The following is a 21,266-nucleotide window of genomic DNA, read 5'->3' on the forward strand; positions in this document are numbered from 1 at the left end:
TGACTCTCAGAGATAAGACATTCATATCTTGACACAAAGGCACACACAAAAACACACTCAGGAACACGAATGCACGCGCACACACATGCACAAACACACACACTTGGCATGAACTGAACTTTTTGTGCCATTCTTGAGAACCCATTTTGTTTTCACAGACTGAGTCACAAACAGTTAACAGGGTGAAACAGTTAAACAGGCTGGACAGACAGTGAGTTTGTAGGTCTACATTGTTAAAACACCGTTTACTGCCCCTTGAACAAGCTGGGAGGGTTGGCAGGAGGTAAAGGCCTGATGGACAGCTTTGTCTACTGTCTTTACTGCTGTGGTTTCTCTTTGAGACAGTCTTGCAAGTGTGGGGGGGGGCCAGGGGCCCTTTTTCTCCACCGACGCTGCTTTGTGGGGAGGGTGGTAAATGTGGCAGATGAGAGCACTAGTGTAGTGTCATTCATTCATGCCCCAGTCAGCCAGTCCTTTGGTGTATTTTGGTTTTCATTAGTAAACATCAGTCAGGCAAGAGTTTTTAGCTGCTCAATCCCCCTTCTGGTCATTCATTACACCCTAGTAATAATATGTGCCATTCACACATTTAGGTGAGGTTGGGATTAGTGTCACGGAGTGGTGAAAGCCTTTTAACTACCGGTGGATCTTATTGACATGCCCTTCTCATCAGTGTCATGGAACAAGAGAGAGGAGAGGAGAGGAGAGGAGAGGAGAGGAGAGGAGAGGAGAGGAGAGGAGAGGAGAGGAGAGGAGAGGAGAGGAGAGGAGAGAACTTGAGGGGAGAGGGGAGGAAAGGAGTCAAGGAGAGGAGAGGAGAGAACAAGAGGAGTCGAGGAGAGGAGAGAACAAGAGGAGTTGAGGAGAGGGGAGGAGAGGACAGGAGTGGAGAGGAGAGGTCCCTGGTGACCAACAGGAGAGATCAAGCGTGCCCCTGGTCATTTGTTTACCTTGGTTTCCATCTGTCAGTGTGGTGTCTGACACCTGTAGCGTCCCATAGCCCTGGCTCTTCTGTCTCCTCTGTCTCCCGTCCGTCCGGCCAGTCTCCGCTGGGGGAAGACACGACCATGTGTCGCAGCACTTCAGAGGAGCAACAGTTTACCGCTCCTCCTCCCCCATCTCCACATACCCCCCACATACCCCACACATACCTCCCACATACCCCACTTACACGTAGTCTTGGCAGGAGTCTTATTAATAAGACAGCCATTACGACCTAGATACACCACTGAGCTGAGCCCAGCCTGCAGTGTGCAAATCTGACTGTCTCTCAAACAGCCATCAACGTGCTCGAACAGCCATCTAAACGAAGAACGACTTGGCAGGCAGCGCGCCGCTTGTTTACCTTTGTTGAACCTAGCCGCTTATCTTTGGTTGCAGTGCAAACATGTAGTGGTTTTGTCCTGAAAGAAATCTCATTTGAGTTGCTGCTTTCTTCCAGGGCCCCAGTGATTCATGCTACGGTTTGCTGTCTCCAAAGGGGGTTTAGCGTAACCTAGCCTGGCTGGCATCAAAGCTTATTTAACTGTGGATCTTTTTATCGGCACTATTTGAACTGATTGTTCAGCCTCGCTTGCTAAGAATAATACACCCTTATCTTCAAACGTGTTGCGGGAAAAACAGTGGATCTCTTCAGAGGATGTGGCCTACAGTATAATGTGGCCTACTGTATACAGATCATTGGCCTACAGTATAATGTGGCCTACTGTATACAGATCATTGGCCTACTGTATACAGATCATTGGCCTACTGTATACATGTCATATAATGATATGATAATGACAATGCCACCTCATGTCGTTTCCTTCAGAGCTTCTGATGTCCAGAATGGAGACCACTGCCCCCACGACCACAGAGAAGAAAGGCTCTGGTCTGGATGGAAACGGCTTCACTGACCTCCCAAAGAAACTCTCCCCTTCAGCTGTCACCAGAGGTACTGTACACTTTTCTTCAATGACTTTAAAGAAAGGGGGGAAAAAACCGTTTTAGTTTTACTGTAAGGATAATGGTCCGTCTCTATTCTTTTGTGCACCTCCACTCCAGGTTTGTTTGAGCACTTCTCCTGCTGATACAGGTTTTACTGTAAGGAAAAGGGTCCCTGCATCCCTTACTCCCTTTCATACTGTAAGACTGTCACACAAGCCAAGGTCTTACAGAGACCGATAGGGCCGGGGGAAGGAGGAGGTTTGAGAGAGAACATGCACATGAAATATACATATCAAAGATAAAACGCTGTCTTGGGAGAAGTTGCTCTGGGCTCTAATCGTCCCTGATAAGGCTCTTCCTGGAGCACCTGGAGCAGTCAGAGGTGACTTACAGTAGAGCTGATAGGAATCAGTAATGTAACGCTGCGGCCTGTTAAAGAGCATCATTAATACTGAACAGGTACTGTAGCATAGCAGTGTGTGTGTGTGTGTGTGTGTGTGTGTGTGTGGTGAGTGTGTGCATGTGTGTCTGTCACGGGGAGAAGTTCATAAAGACTAAAGACAGTGACATGGCTCGATTTGGGGGCATAATCTCTGATTAATGGTTCGTATAACTACATGGGGCTGGCCTGGGAAAGGTCAAATGGCTGTGTTTGTTGAAATTAATAAAAAGTAGCAGTGTACCTCTTTCATCGGGCGGTCGGGAGAGACAGAGAGAGAATGCATGTTTTAAAGATGTCAGTGAATGTGTGATGAAAGGCCAGTATAATGAGGTTGAAAGACCTTGTTCTTACCTCCAGAGTATCACACTGATAAATTACTAAAAATGTCTGGTAGAGCAGAATTGCAGTGGGCGACATGGCCCTTCCTTCAGAGATTGACAGAGATGCAGATTGACGGCTACCTTTGAAATGGTAATACAACTTCTTGTGATTTAGTGACATTTTTACTCTTTAATGAAGGGCTTGGTGGCCTGCCATGATAAAGAAATATCCATGAATTGTTTAAGGAAGAACAAAGATAAAAATAGGCCATTCATTTTTTTGGTCCCTAACGATTGACATCAGGCCCAATTCTTTTAGAACTTCTATAGACCTCAAGTTTGTTTTCATAGCCTTGTGGAGTTTGAAGAGCACGGCCCATTAGTCCAACAATAATTGAATGATTTTGTGTGAGAATATGGAAAGACAATTTGAGTTGACAAAGAGTTCAAATAGTAGGCGTCTATAAGGGCGATTCTGTGATGTCTTAAAACGTCTACTAGGAATTCTTGCTACAGAATCCAGTAGTTTTTCTCCTAATTTAATTCAGAGTGAATCCTAATTCTTTAACCTATCAGAAGGGCCAAAGCTAATTCGTTAATTAGACCAATTTCAAGATGTCACTGATATTAATACACATGTATGAGGACACTAATAACACGGATAGTTTTGTCTTTGAAATGACGTTCAAGACTAGTGTCCACCGCGATGAGTAGAGACAGACAGACAGAGAATGCATGTTTTAAAGATGTCAGAGAATGTGTTATGAAAGGCCAGTATAATGAGGTTGAAAGACCTTGTGCTTAACCTCCAGAGTATCACACTGATAAATTACTAAAAATGGCTGGTAGAGCAAAGCTCCGTGGACAACATGGCCCTTCCTTTAGAGATTGACGGAGATGCAGGTTGACGGAGATGCAGGTTGACGGAGATGCAGGTTGACGGACGGAGATGCAGGTTGACGGACGGAGATGCAGGTTGACGGAGATGCAGGTTGACAGAGATGCAGGTTGACAGAGATGCAGGTTGACAGAGATGCAGGTTGACAGAAATGCAGGTTGACGGAGATGCAGGTTGACGGCTACTTTTGAAATGGTTATACTACTTGTGATTTAGTGACATTTGTATTATTTAATGAAGGGCTTGGTGGCCTGCCATTATTAAGAAATGAAAGATGAATTGTTTATTAGGCTAAATCAATCTAGGACGTATTTTACATACACTATAAATGGGACATGAATCAAGTGGGACTTTGTTTTCAACAACTTGTTTCATGTCGACATCTATATCGTTAATTCAATTATATTGACCTACCATTTTATTTCCAGTTAACTCACTCATTTTCTATTACTCTACAATTACTTATATCATATGACTGGCCATGAATAAGCATTTTTAATATGGAGCTTGGAATGTCTGAACAATGGTTCTTTTGGCGTGAAGGAATATGGTTCCAGACCTGAGCCTTCTGGCAATTAAGAAAACGTTTGATCGCCTACGAACCGAAAATCCTAATCTGTTAATGTGATCACCCTCTCTAATTTAATCTCAGTATGCCTTCCTCAATGGAGCCAATTCACACACGCTGAGGTCACATGTTGAAATACTCTCGGCCGCAGCGAGCGATAGAGAGGCCCTTCTGTTGGGCCAATCGTCTTCTGTGGATAAGCCCCCTCAGCCCCGTAGGAGAGAGTCTTTAAAGTAGGTTGATTTCCCTTTCAAAGGGGCCTGGAGAGAGGTAACAAGGCAGGCCCCCTGTGCCACCCCACCCTCTGTCTCCTCCCTGCCCTGCTATAACTATGCTTTCCCCTGGTCTGTAATAGCTCAGGTTCTGCTGGGTCTCTACCTGGTGCTGTGTTCCAGGCTTGTGTTGCTCTGTGTCCCCCCCCGGCTGCGGATCTAAAGTGGAGCTGCGGTTTTAAACCTGCATCCATCGGCCTCTCTCTTCCCATAACTCCTTTACCCTATCACTATTAGAATAATGTCACCGTCCATATTTTAATCGTAATAACACCAGACACTCACACCCTCAGTCCAATAGAACCCGGTCTGGGTAGAACCAGCTGATAGAGTTACAGCTTCATAGGTCTAAAATCTGCCAGCACACCAAGACAGGGCAATTACTTATCTCAATAATATGCATTATTATTCCTGTTTGCCAGACACAGATAAGTGAATATGCAGTATGAAGCGCAGCCAAAAGAGACAAGGTCCTTGAACTTAAAAGCACATTCCCGAGCAGAATCGCCTCCTGCTTTGGAATGAAAAGTAGACAATTGTAATATAGTGCCTCTGTTCCGGCGCTGTGGCTTTATTGTCAGTGTGTAGTTTACTACGGGCTGGTGGATTCTTGTCAGCTAAGTCGTGCCCACCTCAGAGGACCAGACATGGCCGACCAGCTCCATTATAGAACACCCCCCCGTTTTATTCTCCTGTCTGGGTTATTTATTCACAACAATATCTTCTCTATCAGAGGACAGGGCTAATGCAGAGTTTTCGTATGTTATTTACACATAAAAAACAAAACAAGCTCTCTATGTGTGTAGACCGGAAGGGTGGGGGTGTAATGAACGGGCCGCTCCGCGCTCCCATCTTTTATATCAGAGTTTAACAATCTGGATTGTTAATAGAACCATTTATCATGGAGCGGTCATTTATTTGATGTGAACATGCAGGCAGCTCAGGTCTGGTCTCCTATCCCAGAGGTCTATGGAAATGGGGGGGGGACGCGTGCATACATTGAACTCAAGTAGGAGTCACTTTTGTTTAAAATGGGGGCCCAGGTGCACCGACCGACCAGCCTGGTCTCTGTCTGGTCCTGTTGATGATATTCCTGCGTGTGTGTGTGTGTGTGGGGGGGGGGGGTTCGGGCTGCTTCTGTCCACAGTCTGTATTTTATATTGGTGGAAGGACCAGGGAGGTGATGTTAACTGGACCTATAAAAAGTCTGGAGTTCAACTTCTGGACTGCAGCCCACGTTGTTTATTGAAGCATGGCTGGGCTCACTTTCGTGTGTGTGTGTGTGTGTGTGTGTGTGTCTGTATGTGTGTGTTCATTGGTAACTGCTGGGCCTGGACACAGCACAGCTAACCCTCACCACTGGGCCGTGCACAGGGTTTTGGTTACCTTTAATGAATTGAAATGAGCTCCTGTATTTCCTGTGACAGCCCGCATCTGTCTGGTTAGCGGTTCTAAAGGCTGCCGGCCCGGGTAGACCCGGGTCTATAGGTTTATGCATGACTTTTATGATTTCAAATCCGTTTCATAATTTGGAAGGCATTTACAGATGTCATACATTGTCGAAATTGTACTGAGATTTTCGGGAAGAGGTGAATATTTGCCTTATAATGTTATTCAACTCTTATTGATATGTGTTGATAAATATCATTTTGTTCTTTGAATTTCCCCCCAAAAAGTTGTATGCTGGTGAAATATAGGAAGGTCTGTAACAGGGGTTGAGAAAGCGGGAAAGGGCAACGTTTTGTTTTCAAAGGATTAAGCTATTTGAATACCTTTCTCACCTCTCTATCCATGCTTTCTAAACTAGGCCATGGGAACCAGAGCTGGTGCTATTCTGCTGGTAATGTTTGATTCACTGGCTTTGGTGGCTGGTGACATACATCTTGCTGAGAGTGAGTTTGTCATTGGAGAGGGTGATTGATGTGGCGCGGAGAGAGCCTCTCGGCCCCCTGGTTCTCCCCTGCAACGCTCCGGCTCTTTCTGCTGAGTCGGGCCGCACGTAGGGAGGATGCCAAGTACTTAGCACCTCCCAGTCTGGCCCCCTGGACCCAGGGCCAGGCCTAAACAGAGTCCCACAGCCCCCACAGGCCAGGCCTAAACAGGCTCAGAGAGTCCCACTGCGCCAGAGGAAAGAAGCGGAGAGGGAGAGGAGAGACCAGGGACAAAACAATGAGATATATTTTCCTCTGAGCCTGTTTCCTCTTACAGACGATGACTTATACCTATGTTATTCTTGAGGTAATGAACAGAGGTAATGATCAACGACGGACGGCACTGTTGTAGCTATCTTTACTGGGCTAAACATTTCTGGCTGTTAAAGTGCTTAGGTCCTATCATGCGTTAGTCGGTATGAAGGTGGCTAGAGCTAACGTTAACATTATTTAGATTGGATAGGAGAAATGGAATCCCAGACCCTGGTCAATGGGTCTTCTGCTAGATGGATGGAGATGGAGGATGGGTCTGGGCTGTGTAAATAGTGTTTTAAAGAGAGGTGTGTTAGCGATAAGGACGCTTTCTTTATCACCTCCTTGATGTCTGGTCCTAGGGCTGGGGGCTGCCTGGCTACAGCAGGGAATAATTGATGGGGGCTGAGGCTGGATCGAGGATGAACGGGCCCCAGCCCCCGGCCCCCACCACTGGCCCCCTCTGCAGCAGCAGGACGTGAGCTACTGGGGGACAGGCAGGGAGCACTCGGGGGTCAGGCCGCTGGCAGAGAAAAATGCAGCAGAAAAAGCCTCTGCATCCCCCAGTCCACCTCTTCCTACTAGTCCAAAAGGACGGCCACTAATCTTCCTGAGAAGGGAATTTTCTTTTCTTTTTTCTCTCTCTCTCTCTCTCTCTCTCTCTCTCTGTCTGTCTAAATGAGGCCTTCTCAGGGAGGGTTCACAGGGCTTTGGAGAAACGAGGCCCCTGACACTGGGAACTAAGGTTTACTTACAACTCAGGCAGACCGGGATCTCTCATTCTGAACAGCCTTGTGGCATTTTATACCCAAAAAGTCGGATATAAAATGCAATTAACAGTGAACTGTAACATATACTGTGAATTTGAGAGAGGATAAAGAAACAGGAAGGCCTACTGTTTAAAAAAAATGTTTTACCTTTATTTAACTAGGCAAATCAGTTAAGAACAAATTCTTATTTTCAATGATGGCCTAGGAACAGTGGGTTAACTGCCTCGTTCAGGGGCAGAACGACAGATTTGTATCGGTGGTGTCTAATATGAACATGTATTGATGAAGAAGTCAGTGGAATGAATTACAGTTGCGCATTTTTAACTGCATTTCCTCTCGTTCCAGTTAGGTCATTTGTAGCTACTGTGCTCTCAGGTAGTAGTGGCCGTAGTCTTTCAATAGAGCGTACAAGTCTTTCCACATGGAAACACTCGGTTGTTCTGAGGACAGAATAATCGGGCTTGGTAATGGGATTTCTTTCTGCACAAATACATTTCTGTGGCTTTTTTTGTAAACATTTAGCTAGTTGGCTTTCCAAGATGCCATCTTCCTTCTCCCTTTTATCTGAACTTGGACGACTGGCTAGCCATGAAGATTAGGTAGACTAAGTGAAAACAGAAGTGTTTTCTTGTTTTTGTCGTTGTCCATTTACAGGCAGGGCAGTTGATTGCCCAGATAAATATCTACTTAAAATCCTCTCTCTCTCTCTCTCTCTCAAGAAGTTGTTTCTTGTTGTGCTGGGATATGCTTGTGATTAGAGCGAGTTAAAAGTTTAAAGATGAATGGCCTAGATACCTCAAGCGATACAGCTAATGGAAATAAAACCATAGCCACTGCAGCTGTATTGAATAGCTACGACTGTGAATTATTTCAAAAGGTGGGACCTCTGTTATTAAACTATCACTATACCAAGGTGACTATAGTAAACTATCAGTCTAGGTATTGTTAGCTGTTAGCTTGGTTTTCCGCTTTATCACTCTGAATCAAGAGATTTCTAGACCTTCTAAACAGTCCCTGTAATAAAGGGTATCAAGCAATACTTGTCCCATTGGTTTACTTCTTTCCAAGTTCAAAGTCTAATGTAATAGTGAGCTTTGGGCAACAACGTCTAGAGACATGAATCTCTCAAATCCATCAGACTGAGTTAGCATGCACTGAGCACCAAAAACAACATGCTACATTCCTGGAGATTTACAAGTGTTGGAAGAGAGGTTTAGAGAGATTGAGAGAGGTTGAGAGAGATTGAGAGAGGTTGAGAGAGGTTTAGAGAGATTGAGAGAGGTTGAGAGAGGTTGAGAGAGGTTGAGAGAGGTTGAGAGAGGTTGAGAGAGATTGAGAGAGTTTGAGAGAGATTGAGAGAGGTTGAGAGAGGTTGAGAGAGATTGAGAGAGGTTTAGAGAGATTGAGAGAGGTTGAGAGAGGTTGAGAGAGTTTGAGAGAGGTTTAGAGAGATTGAGAGAGTTTGAGAGAGGTTGAGAGAGATTGAGAGAGGTTTAGAGAGATTGAGAGAGGTTGAGAGAGGTTGAGAGAGCGATATATGGATGTTTCAGGGGATTAAGAGTCTGACTCCCCCACTTCTTTTTTCCCTTCTTCTTCTTCTTCTTCTTCAAGAAGCGGCATACCATTCCCAGCAGGTTCTGATTTAGCACTGCTTTCCCCTGCCGTGTGTTGTGTTGTGTTCTTATCAGTTCAAATTACTCCTCAGCCCAGCCCAGCCCCAGACTGCCACTGTTAGCTTACTGTCTGACAGTGTAGCCACAGGGCCTGTGGATTACCCAAACCATAATAAACAGATACAGGGGAAGGGGAGCACGTGAGAAGGGAGACGGTACACACACACACACACACACACACACACACACACACACACACACACACACACACACACACACACACACACACACACACACACACACACACTCACACACATACACTGGACCGGGGCAGCTAGCGTGGTGCACTCCTTGTGTAAACAGATCAGGGCGTGGGACCCTAGCGAGGGGCAGACGGGTCATCTGGGCTCAAACCAGACTGACTAAAGTTCTCATAACGGACCTCAGCTTAGACACATCTGCCCTCTGCAGAATTAAAACACAACACGCGTGTGCGAGTGTCCGATTAGCTCGTAACCTCATACGGTAAACTGAGGTTCACTTTACCGTGACTCTGTGTGTTTATCCGGAACATGGAATCTTCATTGCAGTGGGGCGGGTCAGTTGCTCAAAGAAGAGACAAGCTGAGGCTACACCTCTCTCAGCCTCTCCCCAGACAGAGCCTCTCAGAGCTCCCGCTCCGCCTGTTCGGTCGTTAACTGCTAGGGTCAGGACTGGAGCACCAGGCAACAGGACAGCAGATGTACTCATGTGGTACTGATCTGTGATACTCACCCATCCAGAAAAGAACACATCAAGAGTTATTGAGCATTGCAGATCACTGTGGCTGCAGCAACAGTCTGTGTTTCAGGCGCTTTTGTCGTGTGCGGGTGCTCGCCCTGCTGCACACCGTGCTCATTTGCATGATGAGGGGATGATAAACGGGTAAAGGGGAGGAGAAGAAGAAGCGAGTGAGAGGGAGGAGAGGAGGAGACAAGAGGACAGCCTTGGGTGAGTCCTGACTGGGCCGTGCGAGACACCATCAGAGTATTTATGTTGTGGTGTAATATTGCTTTGTCTTTCTCTCTTCCTCTGTTTTTCTTCACTCGTTGGTGTTGTGTTTTGTAGACATTACCCTGCCAAGAGTAGTCTGGCTGGCAGCCAGTTATCCCTGGGCTCCAGGTGAACCCTCCCTACCTTCATTAGTCAGTCAGGCAAGCCTCACCCTGCTGGGGGAGACGAGGAGAGGAGACTCCCAGGCGTCTTGGCTCTGTGAGGGCCGTCACGGCTGCGCCAAACCCCCAAAACAAGCTCCCGTCCTCCCACGTCATTCTGCCTGGTGGTGCTGGTAGGATCAGTCTGACAATGCTAAGTGTGGAGTAGATCCGTTCACACCTTCATGCGCCCTACAAACATTGAGGTTTCTACAGTACAGGGAGGGGAGGAAGTCCTTCATGACTAAACATATATAGACATGTGTATCACATTAATGCAAGTAATGAATTAGGGCTCCAGACGTTTTGTTAACTGGACCTGAAATAGTTTCAATTCACTTGATAACTAGGTACTTTGAATAGTTTGTGGCTTGACCCAAGTCGTTGATTAAATCCCCCAATTATTTTTCTAAAATGAAAATGAACAAATAAGAAATGCTTATTCATTTAAGCAATGATAATAAAAGGCCCAAAGAGTTGATGTGGAAATATTGCCCATCCCAGCATGGACCCGTTCCTAACTCAATCTGACAAAAAATAGAAGGAAGGAGGCGGCAGGACATGAGAAATCTGTGGGCTGAAGCAGAGAGGCAGAGAGAGAGACACAGGAGACTGGATGGGTGGGTGTGGAGCAGGGTGGCAAGTCGGAGGGGGTTCCGTTTGGATCAACAATGAGACCCCCTCACATCTATTCAGACCTCCTGCTTCAGTTGTCCATCATAATGACATGTGATTCTGTTTGGATTTAAGACTGGTTAGTGGTAACACCAGCATTTCCCATGCGTATTCAGCCCCATACAGTGAGGAAAATGTGGCTTCTATGAGGCAATTTGTCTTTGTAATGTTATCAAAAAGGAAAATATGAGCTATGAGGTGGGATATTGGATATTTCATTAAATAAATAAGGTCTTTTTTTGGAGGGGGACATTTATCATCAACTCCTAGCCACTTCAGTTCCCTCAAACTCATTTTTTGAGGCATTACCATTCATAGGAAAATAAATATTGTAGCAAAGAAATGTGGGGGACCGTTTTTATACAAAATAATAATAATTTGTCCCCTTTTGTGTTTCAGTTGCAACATTTAACTGCTTTAGTAGTAGTGCAATAAAGTTGACCTATTATCACACCGCTTAAAGGGATTTGAAATAAGAGAAGGCGGACTAATTGCCTTGTAACTACGGAGACAAACAGCTGGAGATGAAGCAATAACATCTCATTAAGACTGTTTAGTTTAATACACAAATCAAAGCTCAAATGAGGATGAAACACCACAGCAGTGTGTTTGTCCGTTAATTATGAATCATTACAAAAAATACCAGGCTACAGTACATTTATGCATTTGAAATCAAATATTATAACAGTGAAACCTTAGGTGTTCCACCTCTGTTAAAAGGTCTTGTATTTTTTTTACTGTAAAACCTATAACACGTCCAGTCCACACATCACCAGTGGCCCATGGCCAACTGCTAATGACTAAAAACAAGTGCAGGTGGTTCAATTCCCTGATTGAGCCGTATTTTCCCTCATAAGCACAGTGAAGTCAATGGGCCCCTATTAGCACGCCTTATTCTCTCTCTGAGAGAACCAGAGAGAATTAAAAAGACTCCAATAAAAGGCTCTTAGTTGGAGTAGGAATCCAGACCAAATCCAAATGCATATTTACTATACATTTCTTGAGCATACAATTCAATACAATTCAACGCTCTCACTTACGTGTATAATGTACACTGATCATGTGAAAGCAATCATCAAATAGTTTAGCTAATCAGTCGCGCTATAGTCCATAAAACACAGAACAAGAACACCCTTGCAAGTACTGGAACTTCAAGTCAGTCAGTCTCCACAATTACAGCTAGACCCCAGTAGAGCTGGGACGTCCCACCAACCTCCAGTGGAACTGACAAAACTAGGCCCAACAAAGGTGACCATATTCCCCTCCAGGAATGAACGTCTCTTCCCCTCAGGGTTGACGAAAGACCTGCCTCTCAATGAGACCCTTTGTACTTCCCCCAAATGGGGGTTTCTCTCTCTCCCTCTCTCCCTCTCCTCTCCTCCTCCCATCACTGCCACTTCTCCTGATCCCCCATCATCAGTCAGTCTGCCTGCCTGCCTAGAAAAAGGCCTGAGACGAGAAGGGAAGGAGATTCCAATGAGAACAGAACAGACATGGAGAAAATCTAAATACCCAGTGGCCCTTGAGTGAAGTGGCAGGGAGGGCAAACCGAGGCAGAGGGGCATCCCAAAAGGCAGCATTTTCCCTATTTAGTGCACTACTTTTGACCAGGGCCCATAGGGTAGTAGAGTGCCATCTGGGTCGCACAAAGGGTTTCCATTGACGGCGGTGAAGTGGAGGATGTAGAAAGTCAGAAGGTGAAAGGAGACTAAATAGTGAGAGATTGATCTGTTTACACTAGCTAATGACTTGGCAAGTAGTCCTGCAGATTTCACTGAACAGCGTGCTAAAAACAGGGGTGGGATGGATGGACCTTTTCTACATTGGCTTGAGTTCAAGATCAATTACCGATACGCATATTTAACAAAATAATTTGGCCAACAAAATCTGCCTGATTTAACTTACTTCATACGCTAGCTTTTTCATTTAAATATTATCTCCTCTCCATGTGGTTAGAACTCAACTAAAAACACAGCGGGAACACAGTTTGGAAAGACTCGTCTCTGAGCTGTGGGTGTCATGACACATTTGTCATTGAAGGCAAAACTCAATCATATCTGACAACCTGTCAGCTCTATTACCTTGTAGTGGTTGGAGGTTGTAGTTGTACAGAGCCGGCCCAGCGTCTGGGGTGTAACCAGAGTAGAACTGATGGTCCTGCACAGCAGCACTCTCTCTGCTTTGGCCCCATAGTCATGCACACACACGCACGCACGCATGCTCGCGCACACACACATTCGCGCACACACACACACACACACACACACACACACACACACACACACACACACACACACACACACACACACACACACACACACACAGGTGGGATGCAGCAAGCAGGGTTTAGGGAGCCTCAGCTCTCCACCCCAGCAGGACCCATGCTTGGCCCCTCATATCACAATCAAGGGGATTCCTTCCTCTCTCAAATGATGCTGGAATCACTGAGCTCTACTCCATGTAATTATGAGTGCCGAGTACCCAGGCTTGGTCAGATTGATAGTAGCTGAGTCTGAGGACAACTCACAATCAGGGTCTCAGTCGGTAAAAACCTTCACTGTTCTGTTCTTTCTTTTGAGAGTGCAGCTCAAGATTCTAGTATTATATGGAAAACTTGGATGAGGCTACTCCATTGTAGCCCTTTACTGCAGCCAATGACCAAAAGCGCCCTCTTTGGCCTCATGGGTGGAATGTTCTTCATATTTTTTTATAATTTCATAATTATAAAGATATTTTTTTTAAACAACGAAAATCCAGTGTTTCTATGTCAAACCGTTTTGTTATATTTCAGCCTCCTGTGATGTATATAAAGTGTAATATTGGGATGCAGACTCAACTGTATATCTGACATGATAAAGGTGTCTTCTTTTTTAAGTCCATAACCATGTGTGTGAGGTGTATACTTCTGTTTCAAAGTAGATTTGTTTAAGACTACCAAGAAGCTCTCTGGGTGACCCTGATTCAGCCCACTGCGGTGAAAGGTTAAAGCCTGAGCAGCAGAATTCTGAGTGTCTTTTATTTGACTATGGGATTATACATGTCGTTAATGTTCTTTCTGTACGGTATGTATGTTAATTAAGGTATACGACAAATGGATGAAAGGAGTGTAGTGTTTGTTGTTACAGTCTCTGATGCTCTCAGTAGGCCAATGGTCTTTCTGTAAACGAATTGTTGGTGTAACATGCTTTGTCTTCCACCCGAAGCTTGAGCGTGTACACACTAATTAACTAGCTAAGCAGGCCCAGACGAGAATAAGGTCACGAATCATGTTGTTCATTTATCCTTTTCTAATTAAGGAATTTCACAAGTCATGGATACATGGTCTAATTCTAATTACTGAAGGAAGAGGTTTTCAACAATGTCTCACTTTAATGACCACACAATGATACAGTCTATCATACTGTATAGCTTGTCTCATGGGCAATGGATGGCCATCATGTTGTTTGCCTCGTGATCTCAAAGCACTAACCTTTAGTTCAGGGCTAGGCAACCCTGCGGGACTTCATGTTTTTGATTTAACCGACCCGGGGAGACCAGGTGTGTTGAATTTAGGCAATCACTGAACTGATCAATTAGCTCAGTTGGTCAGGTGTGCTGCCTAGTTGGAACAAAATCCTGGAGTACCTGCAACACTCCAGGAACAGGGTTGCCTACCGATGTTTTAGTTGACTGCTTAATAAAACTAAAATTCAAAACTGTGATTTTTCCATTGATTGAATTCCTTGTTAAAATATCCCTTATCTGATTGTGAGTTGTTGGAGATCTCGGTTAATCTTATACTCAGTTAGATGAGAGGTTTGAGTTTCGTGTTTGACTGTGTACTCTTCGCTCTTTGTGTGGGCAACGACTTTCACAGACTAAGCAGTTTATCATTACACACTGCTCTATTTGCCTGGGTTTTTGTGCCCCTGCCATTGGTATTCAGCCCCTGAATTACGGGGGTCAGGGGTGTCCTATTGGGGATGTGTAAGAGAGGGAAAGAGAGAGGGAGAGAGAGAGAGGGAGAGAGAGAGAGGGAGAGAGAGAGGGATGGCTGGAGAGGGTGGTGGAGTCAAGTCACTGCAGCAGTCTTAATAAAAGACTGGCCCCAGCCTCATCCAGGCCCCTCAGCCGACGACGGGCGTATTGTTGCAAGTGTGCACAGGGCTTGTTCAACAATATTTGCCAGAACGTTAAAGAGGTTTTGAATAGTCTAGTGTGTGTGACCAAAGGAAAGCTAGGCGGGATGTAGCTTACTGACACACAGAGACAAGCAGCTGCTACTGCAGCCAGACTACAGAACATGTCAAGGGATGTGACTGAAGTTCTTGGCCAGGGGTCTGAGACTAGAGTGGAGATATCCTCCTGGCTGAGCCCCTTTGGCTGTTGCAATATGTGGCCTGGCCTGCTGCTTAGCGCGGAAGTGTGAGCGACAGCGGTGAGCGCGACATAGGCAGAGCTGGAGCAAAAATGGAGCAGGCTCCCGTCGCAACGTCGAAAGAAAGGGGGATGAAAGAAAGGCAGTGGAGGAGCAGGGTCAGGGGAGTGATATTTGTTCCTAGTCAGAAACACTGGTCTGGGATTCACAGGCTAGTGAGGCTACAGGCTTCACAGACTCCTGCCGTCATCTCTCCATAAAAAGCCTGGCTGTATTGTGTTTCTTTTCTTCTGTTCATGCAAACTCTTTTGTGGCGACTTTCACATGTTAGGGAAAAAAATACTTGAGTAAAAAATGTTTTGGCATTGGTCATCTTTAATACAACAACAGCCGTTCCTCATTAACTGTTGTGATGGCAACAGCTGACGTGTGGTGCAGGCCAGCCTCTTTTTAGTGCCAATAAAATAGTATGTTTGTTTTTAACAGAGTTTTGTTTCTCATTAACATTGTGTGTTTATTGTCTTTACTCTGTCCTGTTTGTTTGAAAACGTTCCATGAGGGCATTAATTCTCTTTATTCTCCTGTTCCTTATCAAGGTTGTTGTTATGAACTTGGAATGTTTCCATTCTATGTTCAGTTACGTTCATACCTTCTAATTGTAAACTGGTGTGATATTCTTCTGCTGAGAGGAGAGGAGAGCAGAGGACAGCACCAAGCGGAGATCTAGGAGGGGCAGCCAGCTGACCTCTGGACCTTATTCATATTATTTGGGCATCACGCGCCCCACCCCGGGGGTACCAGCGGGAGTTGCGTTATAGGGTGATCTGGGAGCAGAGAGTCAGAGGGGTCAGGGCCACAGATCGTTATCTGTACCTGCCATGCACACTAGGGGCCTCTGGGACCCGGCCGGCGCCCCACAGAGCACAATGCAGGGACAGAACTTGTGTGAGTCAGCATTCCAAGGCCATTCCTCTCACTTTGTAGTCTGACAACATGACGGACAGGCCCGTCCCCACGACGCAGGAAATGGCCCCACTCCAGCAGGCCTGCACAATGCCACAGAGTATTGTGATTTAAGAGGAGTGGTTATTTGAGGGTATATGCTTTGTCTCAAGATGGCGAACGCTTGTTTTTACCTTTCCACTCTCTGGTGTCTGAGCTTTATTTAGTTTTAGAGACTAGCAAAAAAAAGAAGAAATGTAATTGTGTTCTAGAATAAGGACGGTAACTTGACTGATTTATCGTATTAAGTCATTGCTTTTCAATTGAAAAGACGATTTAGTCCTACAGCCACAGCGCATAGTTACTGTAGTGTTCAGTAATGCAGTGTACTGCAGGGCTTGGTCTTCTACTGGCGTTTTACCACAGAGTGGGCCTTTAAAGCTGTTGTGCGAGTGACTCATGCTTGAGTCATATTCCCCCTCTGAAGTGTTCGTCACGGAAACATGCCCGGGGTTCTGTTTTAATTGACCGAAAACACCATAAAGCAAAGCACACCTGACATTCAAAACTCCAGCAGACAGGCAGGCAGGCAGGCAGGCAGGCAGGCAGGCAGGAACAACAATAATGCTCCACAGCTGTTTTAAACACAACATGCTAAAACAGAGGAGCGTTGCTGCTGTAACTAACTGACTCCCATCCCCTCAGCAGATCACCGTCCGTCTTCTCCGTAGTCTGTAGCAGTGGATCTATCTGACCGGCCTCTGTGTATCTTTCTCCCCTGTGTGTGGGACAGGCGTTTTCCACCGTAGCGATGTTTTGTCACCAGAATAATAGCCCTCTTTGTGTGACTGCGCAGGATGGTTGAGTGAGTGCGAACCAAAACAGGCTCATTAAAAGTGTAGGCCAAGTTAATGCACCATTAATAATGGTTGGGGGTGAATTACGGGAGGGGATAATAGGGGAGAGAGGGGTTGAGGGGTCGAGGAGGGACAGGAGACAAAGAGTAGCCAGGACTGGGTCACCTAAACATGATGGAGCGAAGCGGCTCCCAACACCCACACCGTGATGTGGCCCCACTCAACACTCACTGACCTATTCCGGAAAAGTGACTTTACTGTGAGAACGGAGGATATTGATCTTTCACAATGGAAACTCACATTGACAGTTGTTCATAAGTATGACAAAACACATCAGTAATGTTTTTATCTGACCTGGGCGCCTGTTTTTAAACATAAGACTCGGATTACTTTATATAAGTTTGCTCGAATCAAATCACACATGAAAATGACTGCGAGCTGCTATTTTAATTCCACAAGGTCCATATTAGCCACTAATTCCATCCCTTACGGATGCCTGCTATTACATTTCTCACATGTCAACAAAAGGCTTCACCACTCGGGGGGACGTTGTATGTAGTGCAGCCCTGAGAGAGCCCTGAGGCAGGCAGAAGAGGCAGCATGGGCGTCCTGAGCTAGTCAACTCAGTGGACCAGTTGGGGGATTGACCAACCCTGAGCAGGGTTTATTCTATCACCCAGACAGGTCCATTGTTCACACGCAGCGGGGGAGAACAAAAGGCGAGCGCTCTGGAGAGTTCAGGAGGCTGCATGTGTTCACCTGATTCACTGACTGGGTCCAATCCCCCCATGGGGGGAGCAGTGTTGGAATGTCCCGGTGCTTAGGCCCTCACATCTATTAGTCTTTGGGTGATAACATTTGTTTTTACATCTGGTGGAGCACCGCAGCAGGCCCTCTCACTTTCTCATAGTCACACACACACCCTTCCACACATACACACACACATGCAGAAACACTGGCTTCTAATGGGACCGTACTGTACATTGCATTGCCTGAACTGGACTGGCCTGGAGGACTAAACACATTCGATGGTGAAAAAAACGATTTAAAAAAACCATTCCAACTCTTCATGCTATTTCACACAGAGATCCACTCAGGGACATTCCCACAATTATACGGAGTGGAATCCTTTCTGTGTCTGTCTTTAAGTCAGAATATACTTTCATCAGGTGTTGACAGTCCTATTGCTTTTCTGTTATACAGGCAAAAATAACATCCCTCTTGTTTCAGGTCCAAACTGATCCCAGATCTGGATGGCTTAATGTGCTCACAGGATATCCTGAAAGGAGAGACCTCAGCAGTGAAATTAAAAGCTTTTCTGTCTTACTAGCAGAATGACAGGGGAAATTAGCCTCACTCAAACAGGAAATACCTCCAGAATAATCTGCCTGGGGTCCTAACTATAAAACCCCATGCCAACTGCTGCTACACACAGGGCCTCGTGCTGCACGGCACTCTGGGAGATGGCAGGGGAACAAGCAGCTTTAGATTTTCAGATTGGCTTTCGGAATAGCTCTCAGTAGCCTCTCAATTTAAAAGCTTTTAACATACAAATGTGATTATAAGGAATTACACCAAAAGCTCTACACCAAAAGCTCCACCGTCCTTCCTATTACTGGTCAATTTGAATTGTTAACTTCAGTGTAATATTTACGGTACCCCACCATGAGCTGCGTTACAGGGAGTGGAGGGTGAAGATATCAGCATTCGTCAGCTAGGTCCTGAGCCACCTACCAATAACCGCCACGCATCACCGTGCAGAAGGTGAGCATGCTGCATTGTGCTGGTGGCTGCCTGGCTGGCGGCTGCCTGGCTGGCATTAACAAACATCCCGATGGGCCTCCTCTGTCGTCCTCCACGGCCCCGCGACAAGCACCGTGTTGTTAGCATGCTGTTTGTGTAATGTAGCTACTTAACGACCGCAAAGGTCTCCCAGAGACTGATTAGACCGTGGATGTAATCACCCAGAGGCATCACACCATCGCTACAGCTCTGATTTATCACCTCACCGCTTAATAGCGCTGCTTAACACACAGGTTTGTCCTGATTAAGTAATTACCTTAAACCAGAAGTTTATTATCTGTACGACTGAGCCCAGTGATAAAAAAAAGGAGGAGGCTGTCGAGAAAAGCCAAGGAAGATTGTGTACCTGGTGAATGAGGGACATAATTAAAATACAATTAATTAAATATGGCGCTGCCGCGGCTGTCAGAGCGCTGCCCTGCTAACATTCATTTTACCCCGCTGGAACACTTTACGGGGGCGGATGGGATTATACCTTCAGTGAAGGGTGTAGGTACCGGCTGAACGGAGGCCCATTAGATCTGCAAATTAAAACAAGGTCCTTGATCATCTCAAACAAAAGGGGGGAAAAACATTTTTTGGAGCTCTGAAAATAACACCCGAAAACGAGTGACTGTTTTACGGCAAAGACTGTATATTAGCTGTGACCATATCAGCTGATTTAATGGTGTTGTGTGAAGTGGAGCCTTGATACAGTTGGATCTCACGTCTGGCAATCTGAGTATTCTCTTTCCGTGGTGTGGGATGTTACTAAAAGGAGGGGGAACTAAATAACGAAGCTGGGACTGTTTATGAATGATGCACCATTCTTCTCTTCTTCTACTCCTCATTGTATACAGCCCTGTCGGTGATGGATGGCTGTAAGCCAGAAATAACCAGCGTTTCCTGCCTCCTCACGCTTCTCTAAGCTCCTCTCCTGCTTCCTAGTCTGATCCCTCTAACAACGCTAAAATAGAAACAGTCTTCCAACAGCCCTGTCCTTTCAGCACTTTATAAACAGTCCCTTCTGACTCGATGGGACGCTGCCCAGTATCCATGACCTGTCAAGTGAAATGTGCAACTCTGTAACTTCTGTATTTGCAAACAAGGAAACGGTCTTTGTGACACATATCCCGTGACCTTACTACTGCTGCTGCCTAGCGGTTTGACTTCTCACTGTTTGTTTGTCCGAGGTACTTTACTGCTGGTTGTGATGTAAAGCAGGTCCCCTCTCGCTGGCTTTCATACAGGGATGTTTAGAAAGAGCTCCAAGTCTTCCCAAAAATGGGAAGCTCCACTACCACGAAGCCTTTTCAAACAGGCCAACAGTTGTGGTCGCTACAGAAACCACTCTGTGGTGGTGGGTGGACAGAAAAGCTCCTATTTCAGCCCAGATTACCAGAATGCTAGTATAATATGTTAGGCCTGACTCCTCTCCGCCCACATTGTCCTCTGACCTCTGTGTCCTTAGCTTATACAAACTCTGCCCTCTCTATACAAAGAACTTGTTCAGCTCCTCAGGAGTAACCTGCCTGCCCAGCACTCTCTCCATTAAAGAGGTGTGGTCAGGAGAGAGACAGAGGGGGGGCTTTAGCTTCTTAAAGTCCTCACTGAATTCCATTTGATCACCCTCAGGCCAGAGTCATCGAGGGTTGCTTTCGAAATCGCTACTATGAAACACAGCAATGCTGTTGCAGTTGACGCAGCATAGCGTTCACTTCAACAGGTTCTGGATGGAGAAACAATCTCAGTCAGGGAGTTTCTTGTAAAACATAAATTAGGGCCAGCTGCTGCGCGGTGCGGCCTGCAGAGGGATGCCTCCTGTTGGTTTGGATCTTGGACCGACCGGTGTCTTAGTATGGGGGGGGGGGGTTCTCGGTTGGAGACCGGCCTTCTCCTTGACCGTCTGCTTTGGGGCCCTCAAATTTGTCTTGAAATGCCTTACATCAAAATGTTTTCTAAAAAATGACCTGAGCCTCATAAAAGCGACATTTCATTTCTTGCTTTTTTCAATTTTCCATGCGTGGCCAGCTGTGCTCTCTTGTGTTTCCGGACATAAATAATACAATTCCTGTGTCCCTGGGTCTGGTTTTGGTTAAGAGACTGTAAAGCTGTTTTCAAAGCATTCCCGTTTCATGCTAACCCTAATACAGTAACATGACATTGAAAAGTACCTTAAAATGATATGAGCGTCTTACACAAAAGTTAGCGCATCAGGTCTCTTCCAACAGCCTTGCTGAGAAAGGTGCTTCAATTACAAAGCATTTACTATATTTTGTAAATGTACTAATATATCTTAAGTCAATTAAACTAGAATTGATTTAATGTGTGTTTCATTGGGCTCTGACTCTAAGCCTGTAATCCTGTATAACCCTGAATAATGATTTCTCTCACAGCTAAATAATACTGTGGCATTTCAGGAATTTGATTCGACTAGACTATAGTGAGACTGAGTGAGAAGCTGGGTA

General features: G+C 45.6%; 1 protein-coding gene across 3 annotated transcripts in view; it reads left to right on the forward strand.

Annotated features, from left to right (window-relative positions):
* The window catches only part of LOC106574262 (zinc finger protein GLI2), an 82,455-nt gene that overhangs the window by 13,513 nt on the left and 47,676 nt on the right, over positions 1-21,266 (forward strand). For 2 of the 3 annotated variants that reach the window (XM_014150041.2, XM_014150042.2), the window contains exon 2: positions 1,811-1,933. In XM_014150041.2, the coding sequence (XP_014005516.2) occupies positions 1,819-1,933 (115 nt within the window). In that variant the 5' untranslated portion in view covers positions 1,811-1,818. Of the gene's footprint in view, positions 1-1,810; positions 1,934-18,554; positions 18,781-21,266 lie in introns of those variants that run through there. The other variant, XM_014150043.2, reaches the window with a different exon arrangement.

The sequence above is a fragment of the Salmo salar genome, chromosome ssa16 (genome assembly GCF_905237065.1).
Source record: "Salmo salar chromosome ssa16, Ssal_v3.1, whole genome shotgun sequence".
NCBI lineage: Eukaryota > Metazoa > Chordata > Actinopteri > Salmoniformes > Salmonidae > Salmo > Salmo salar.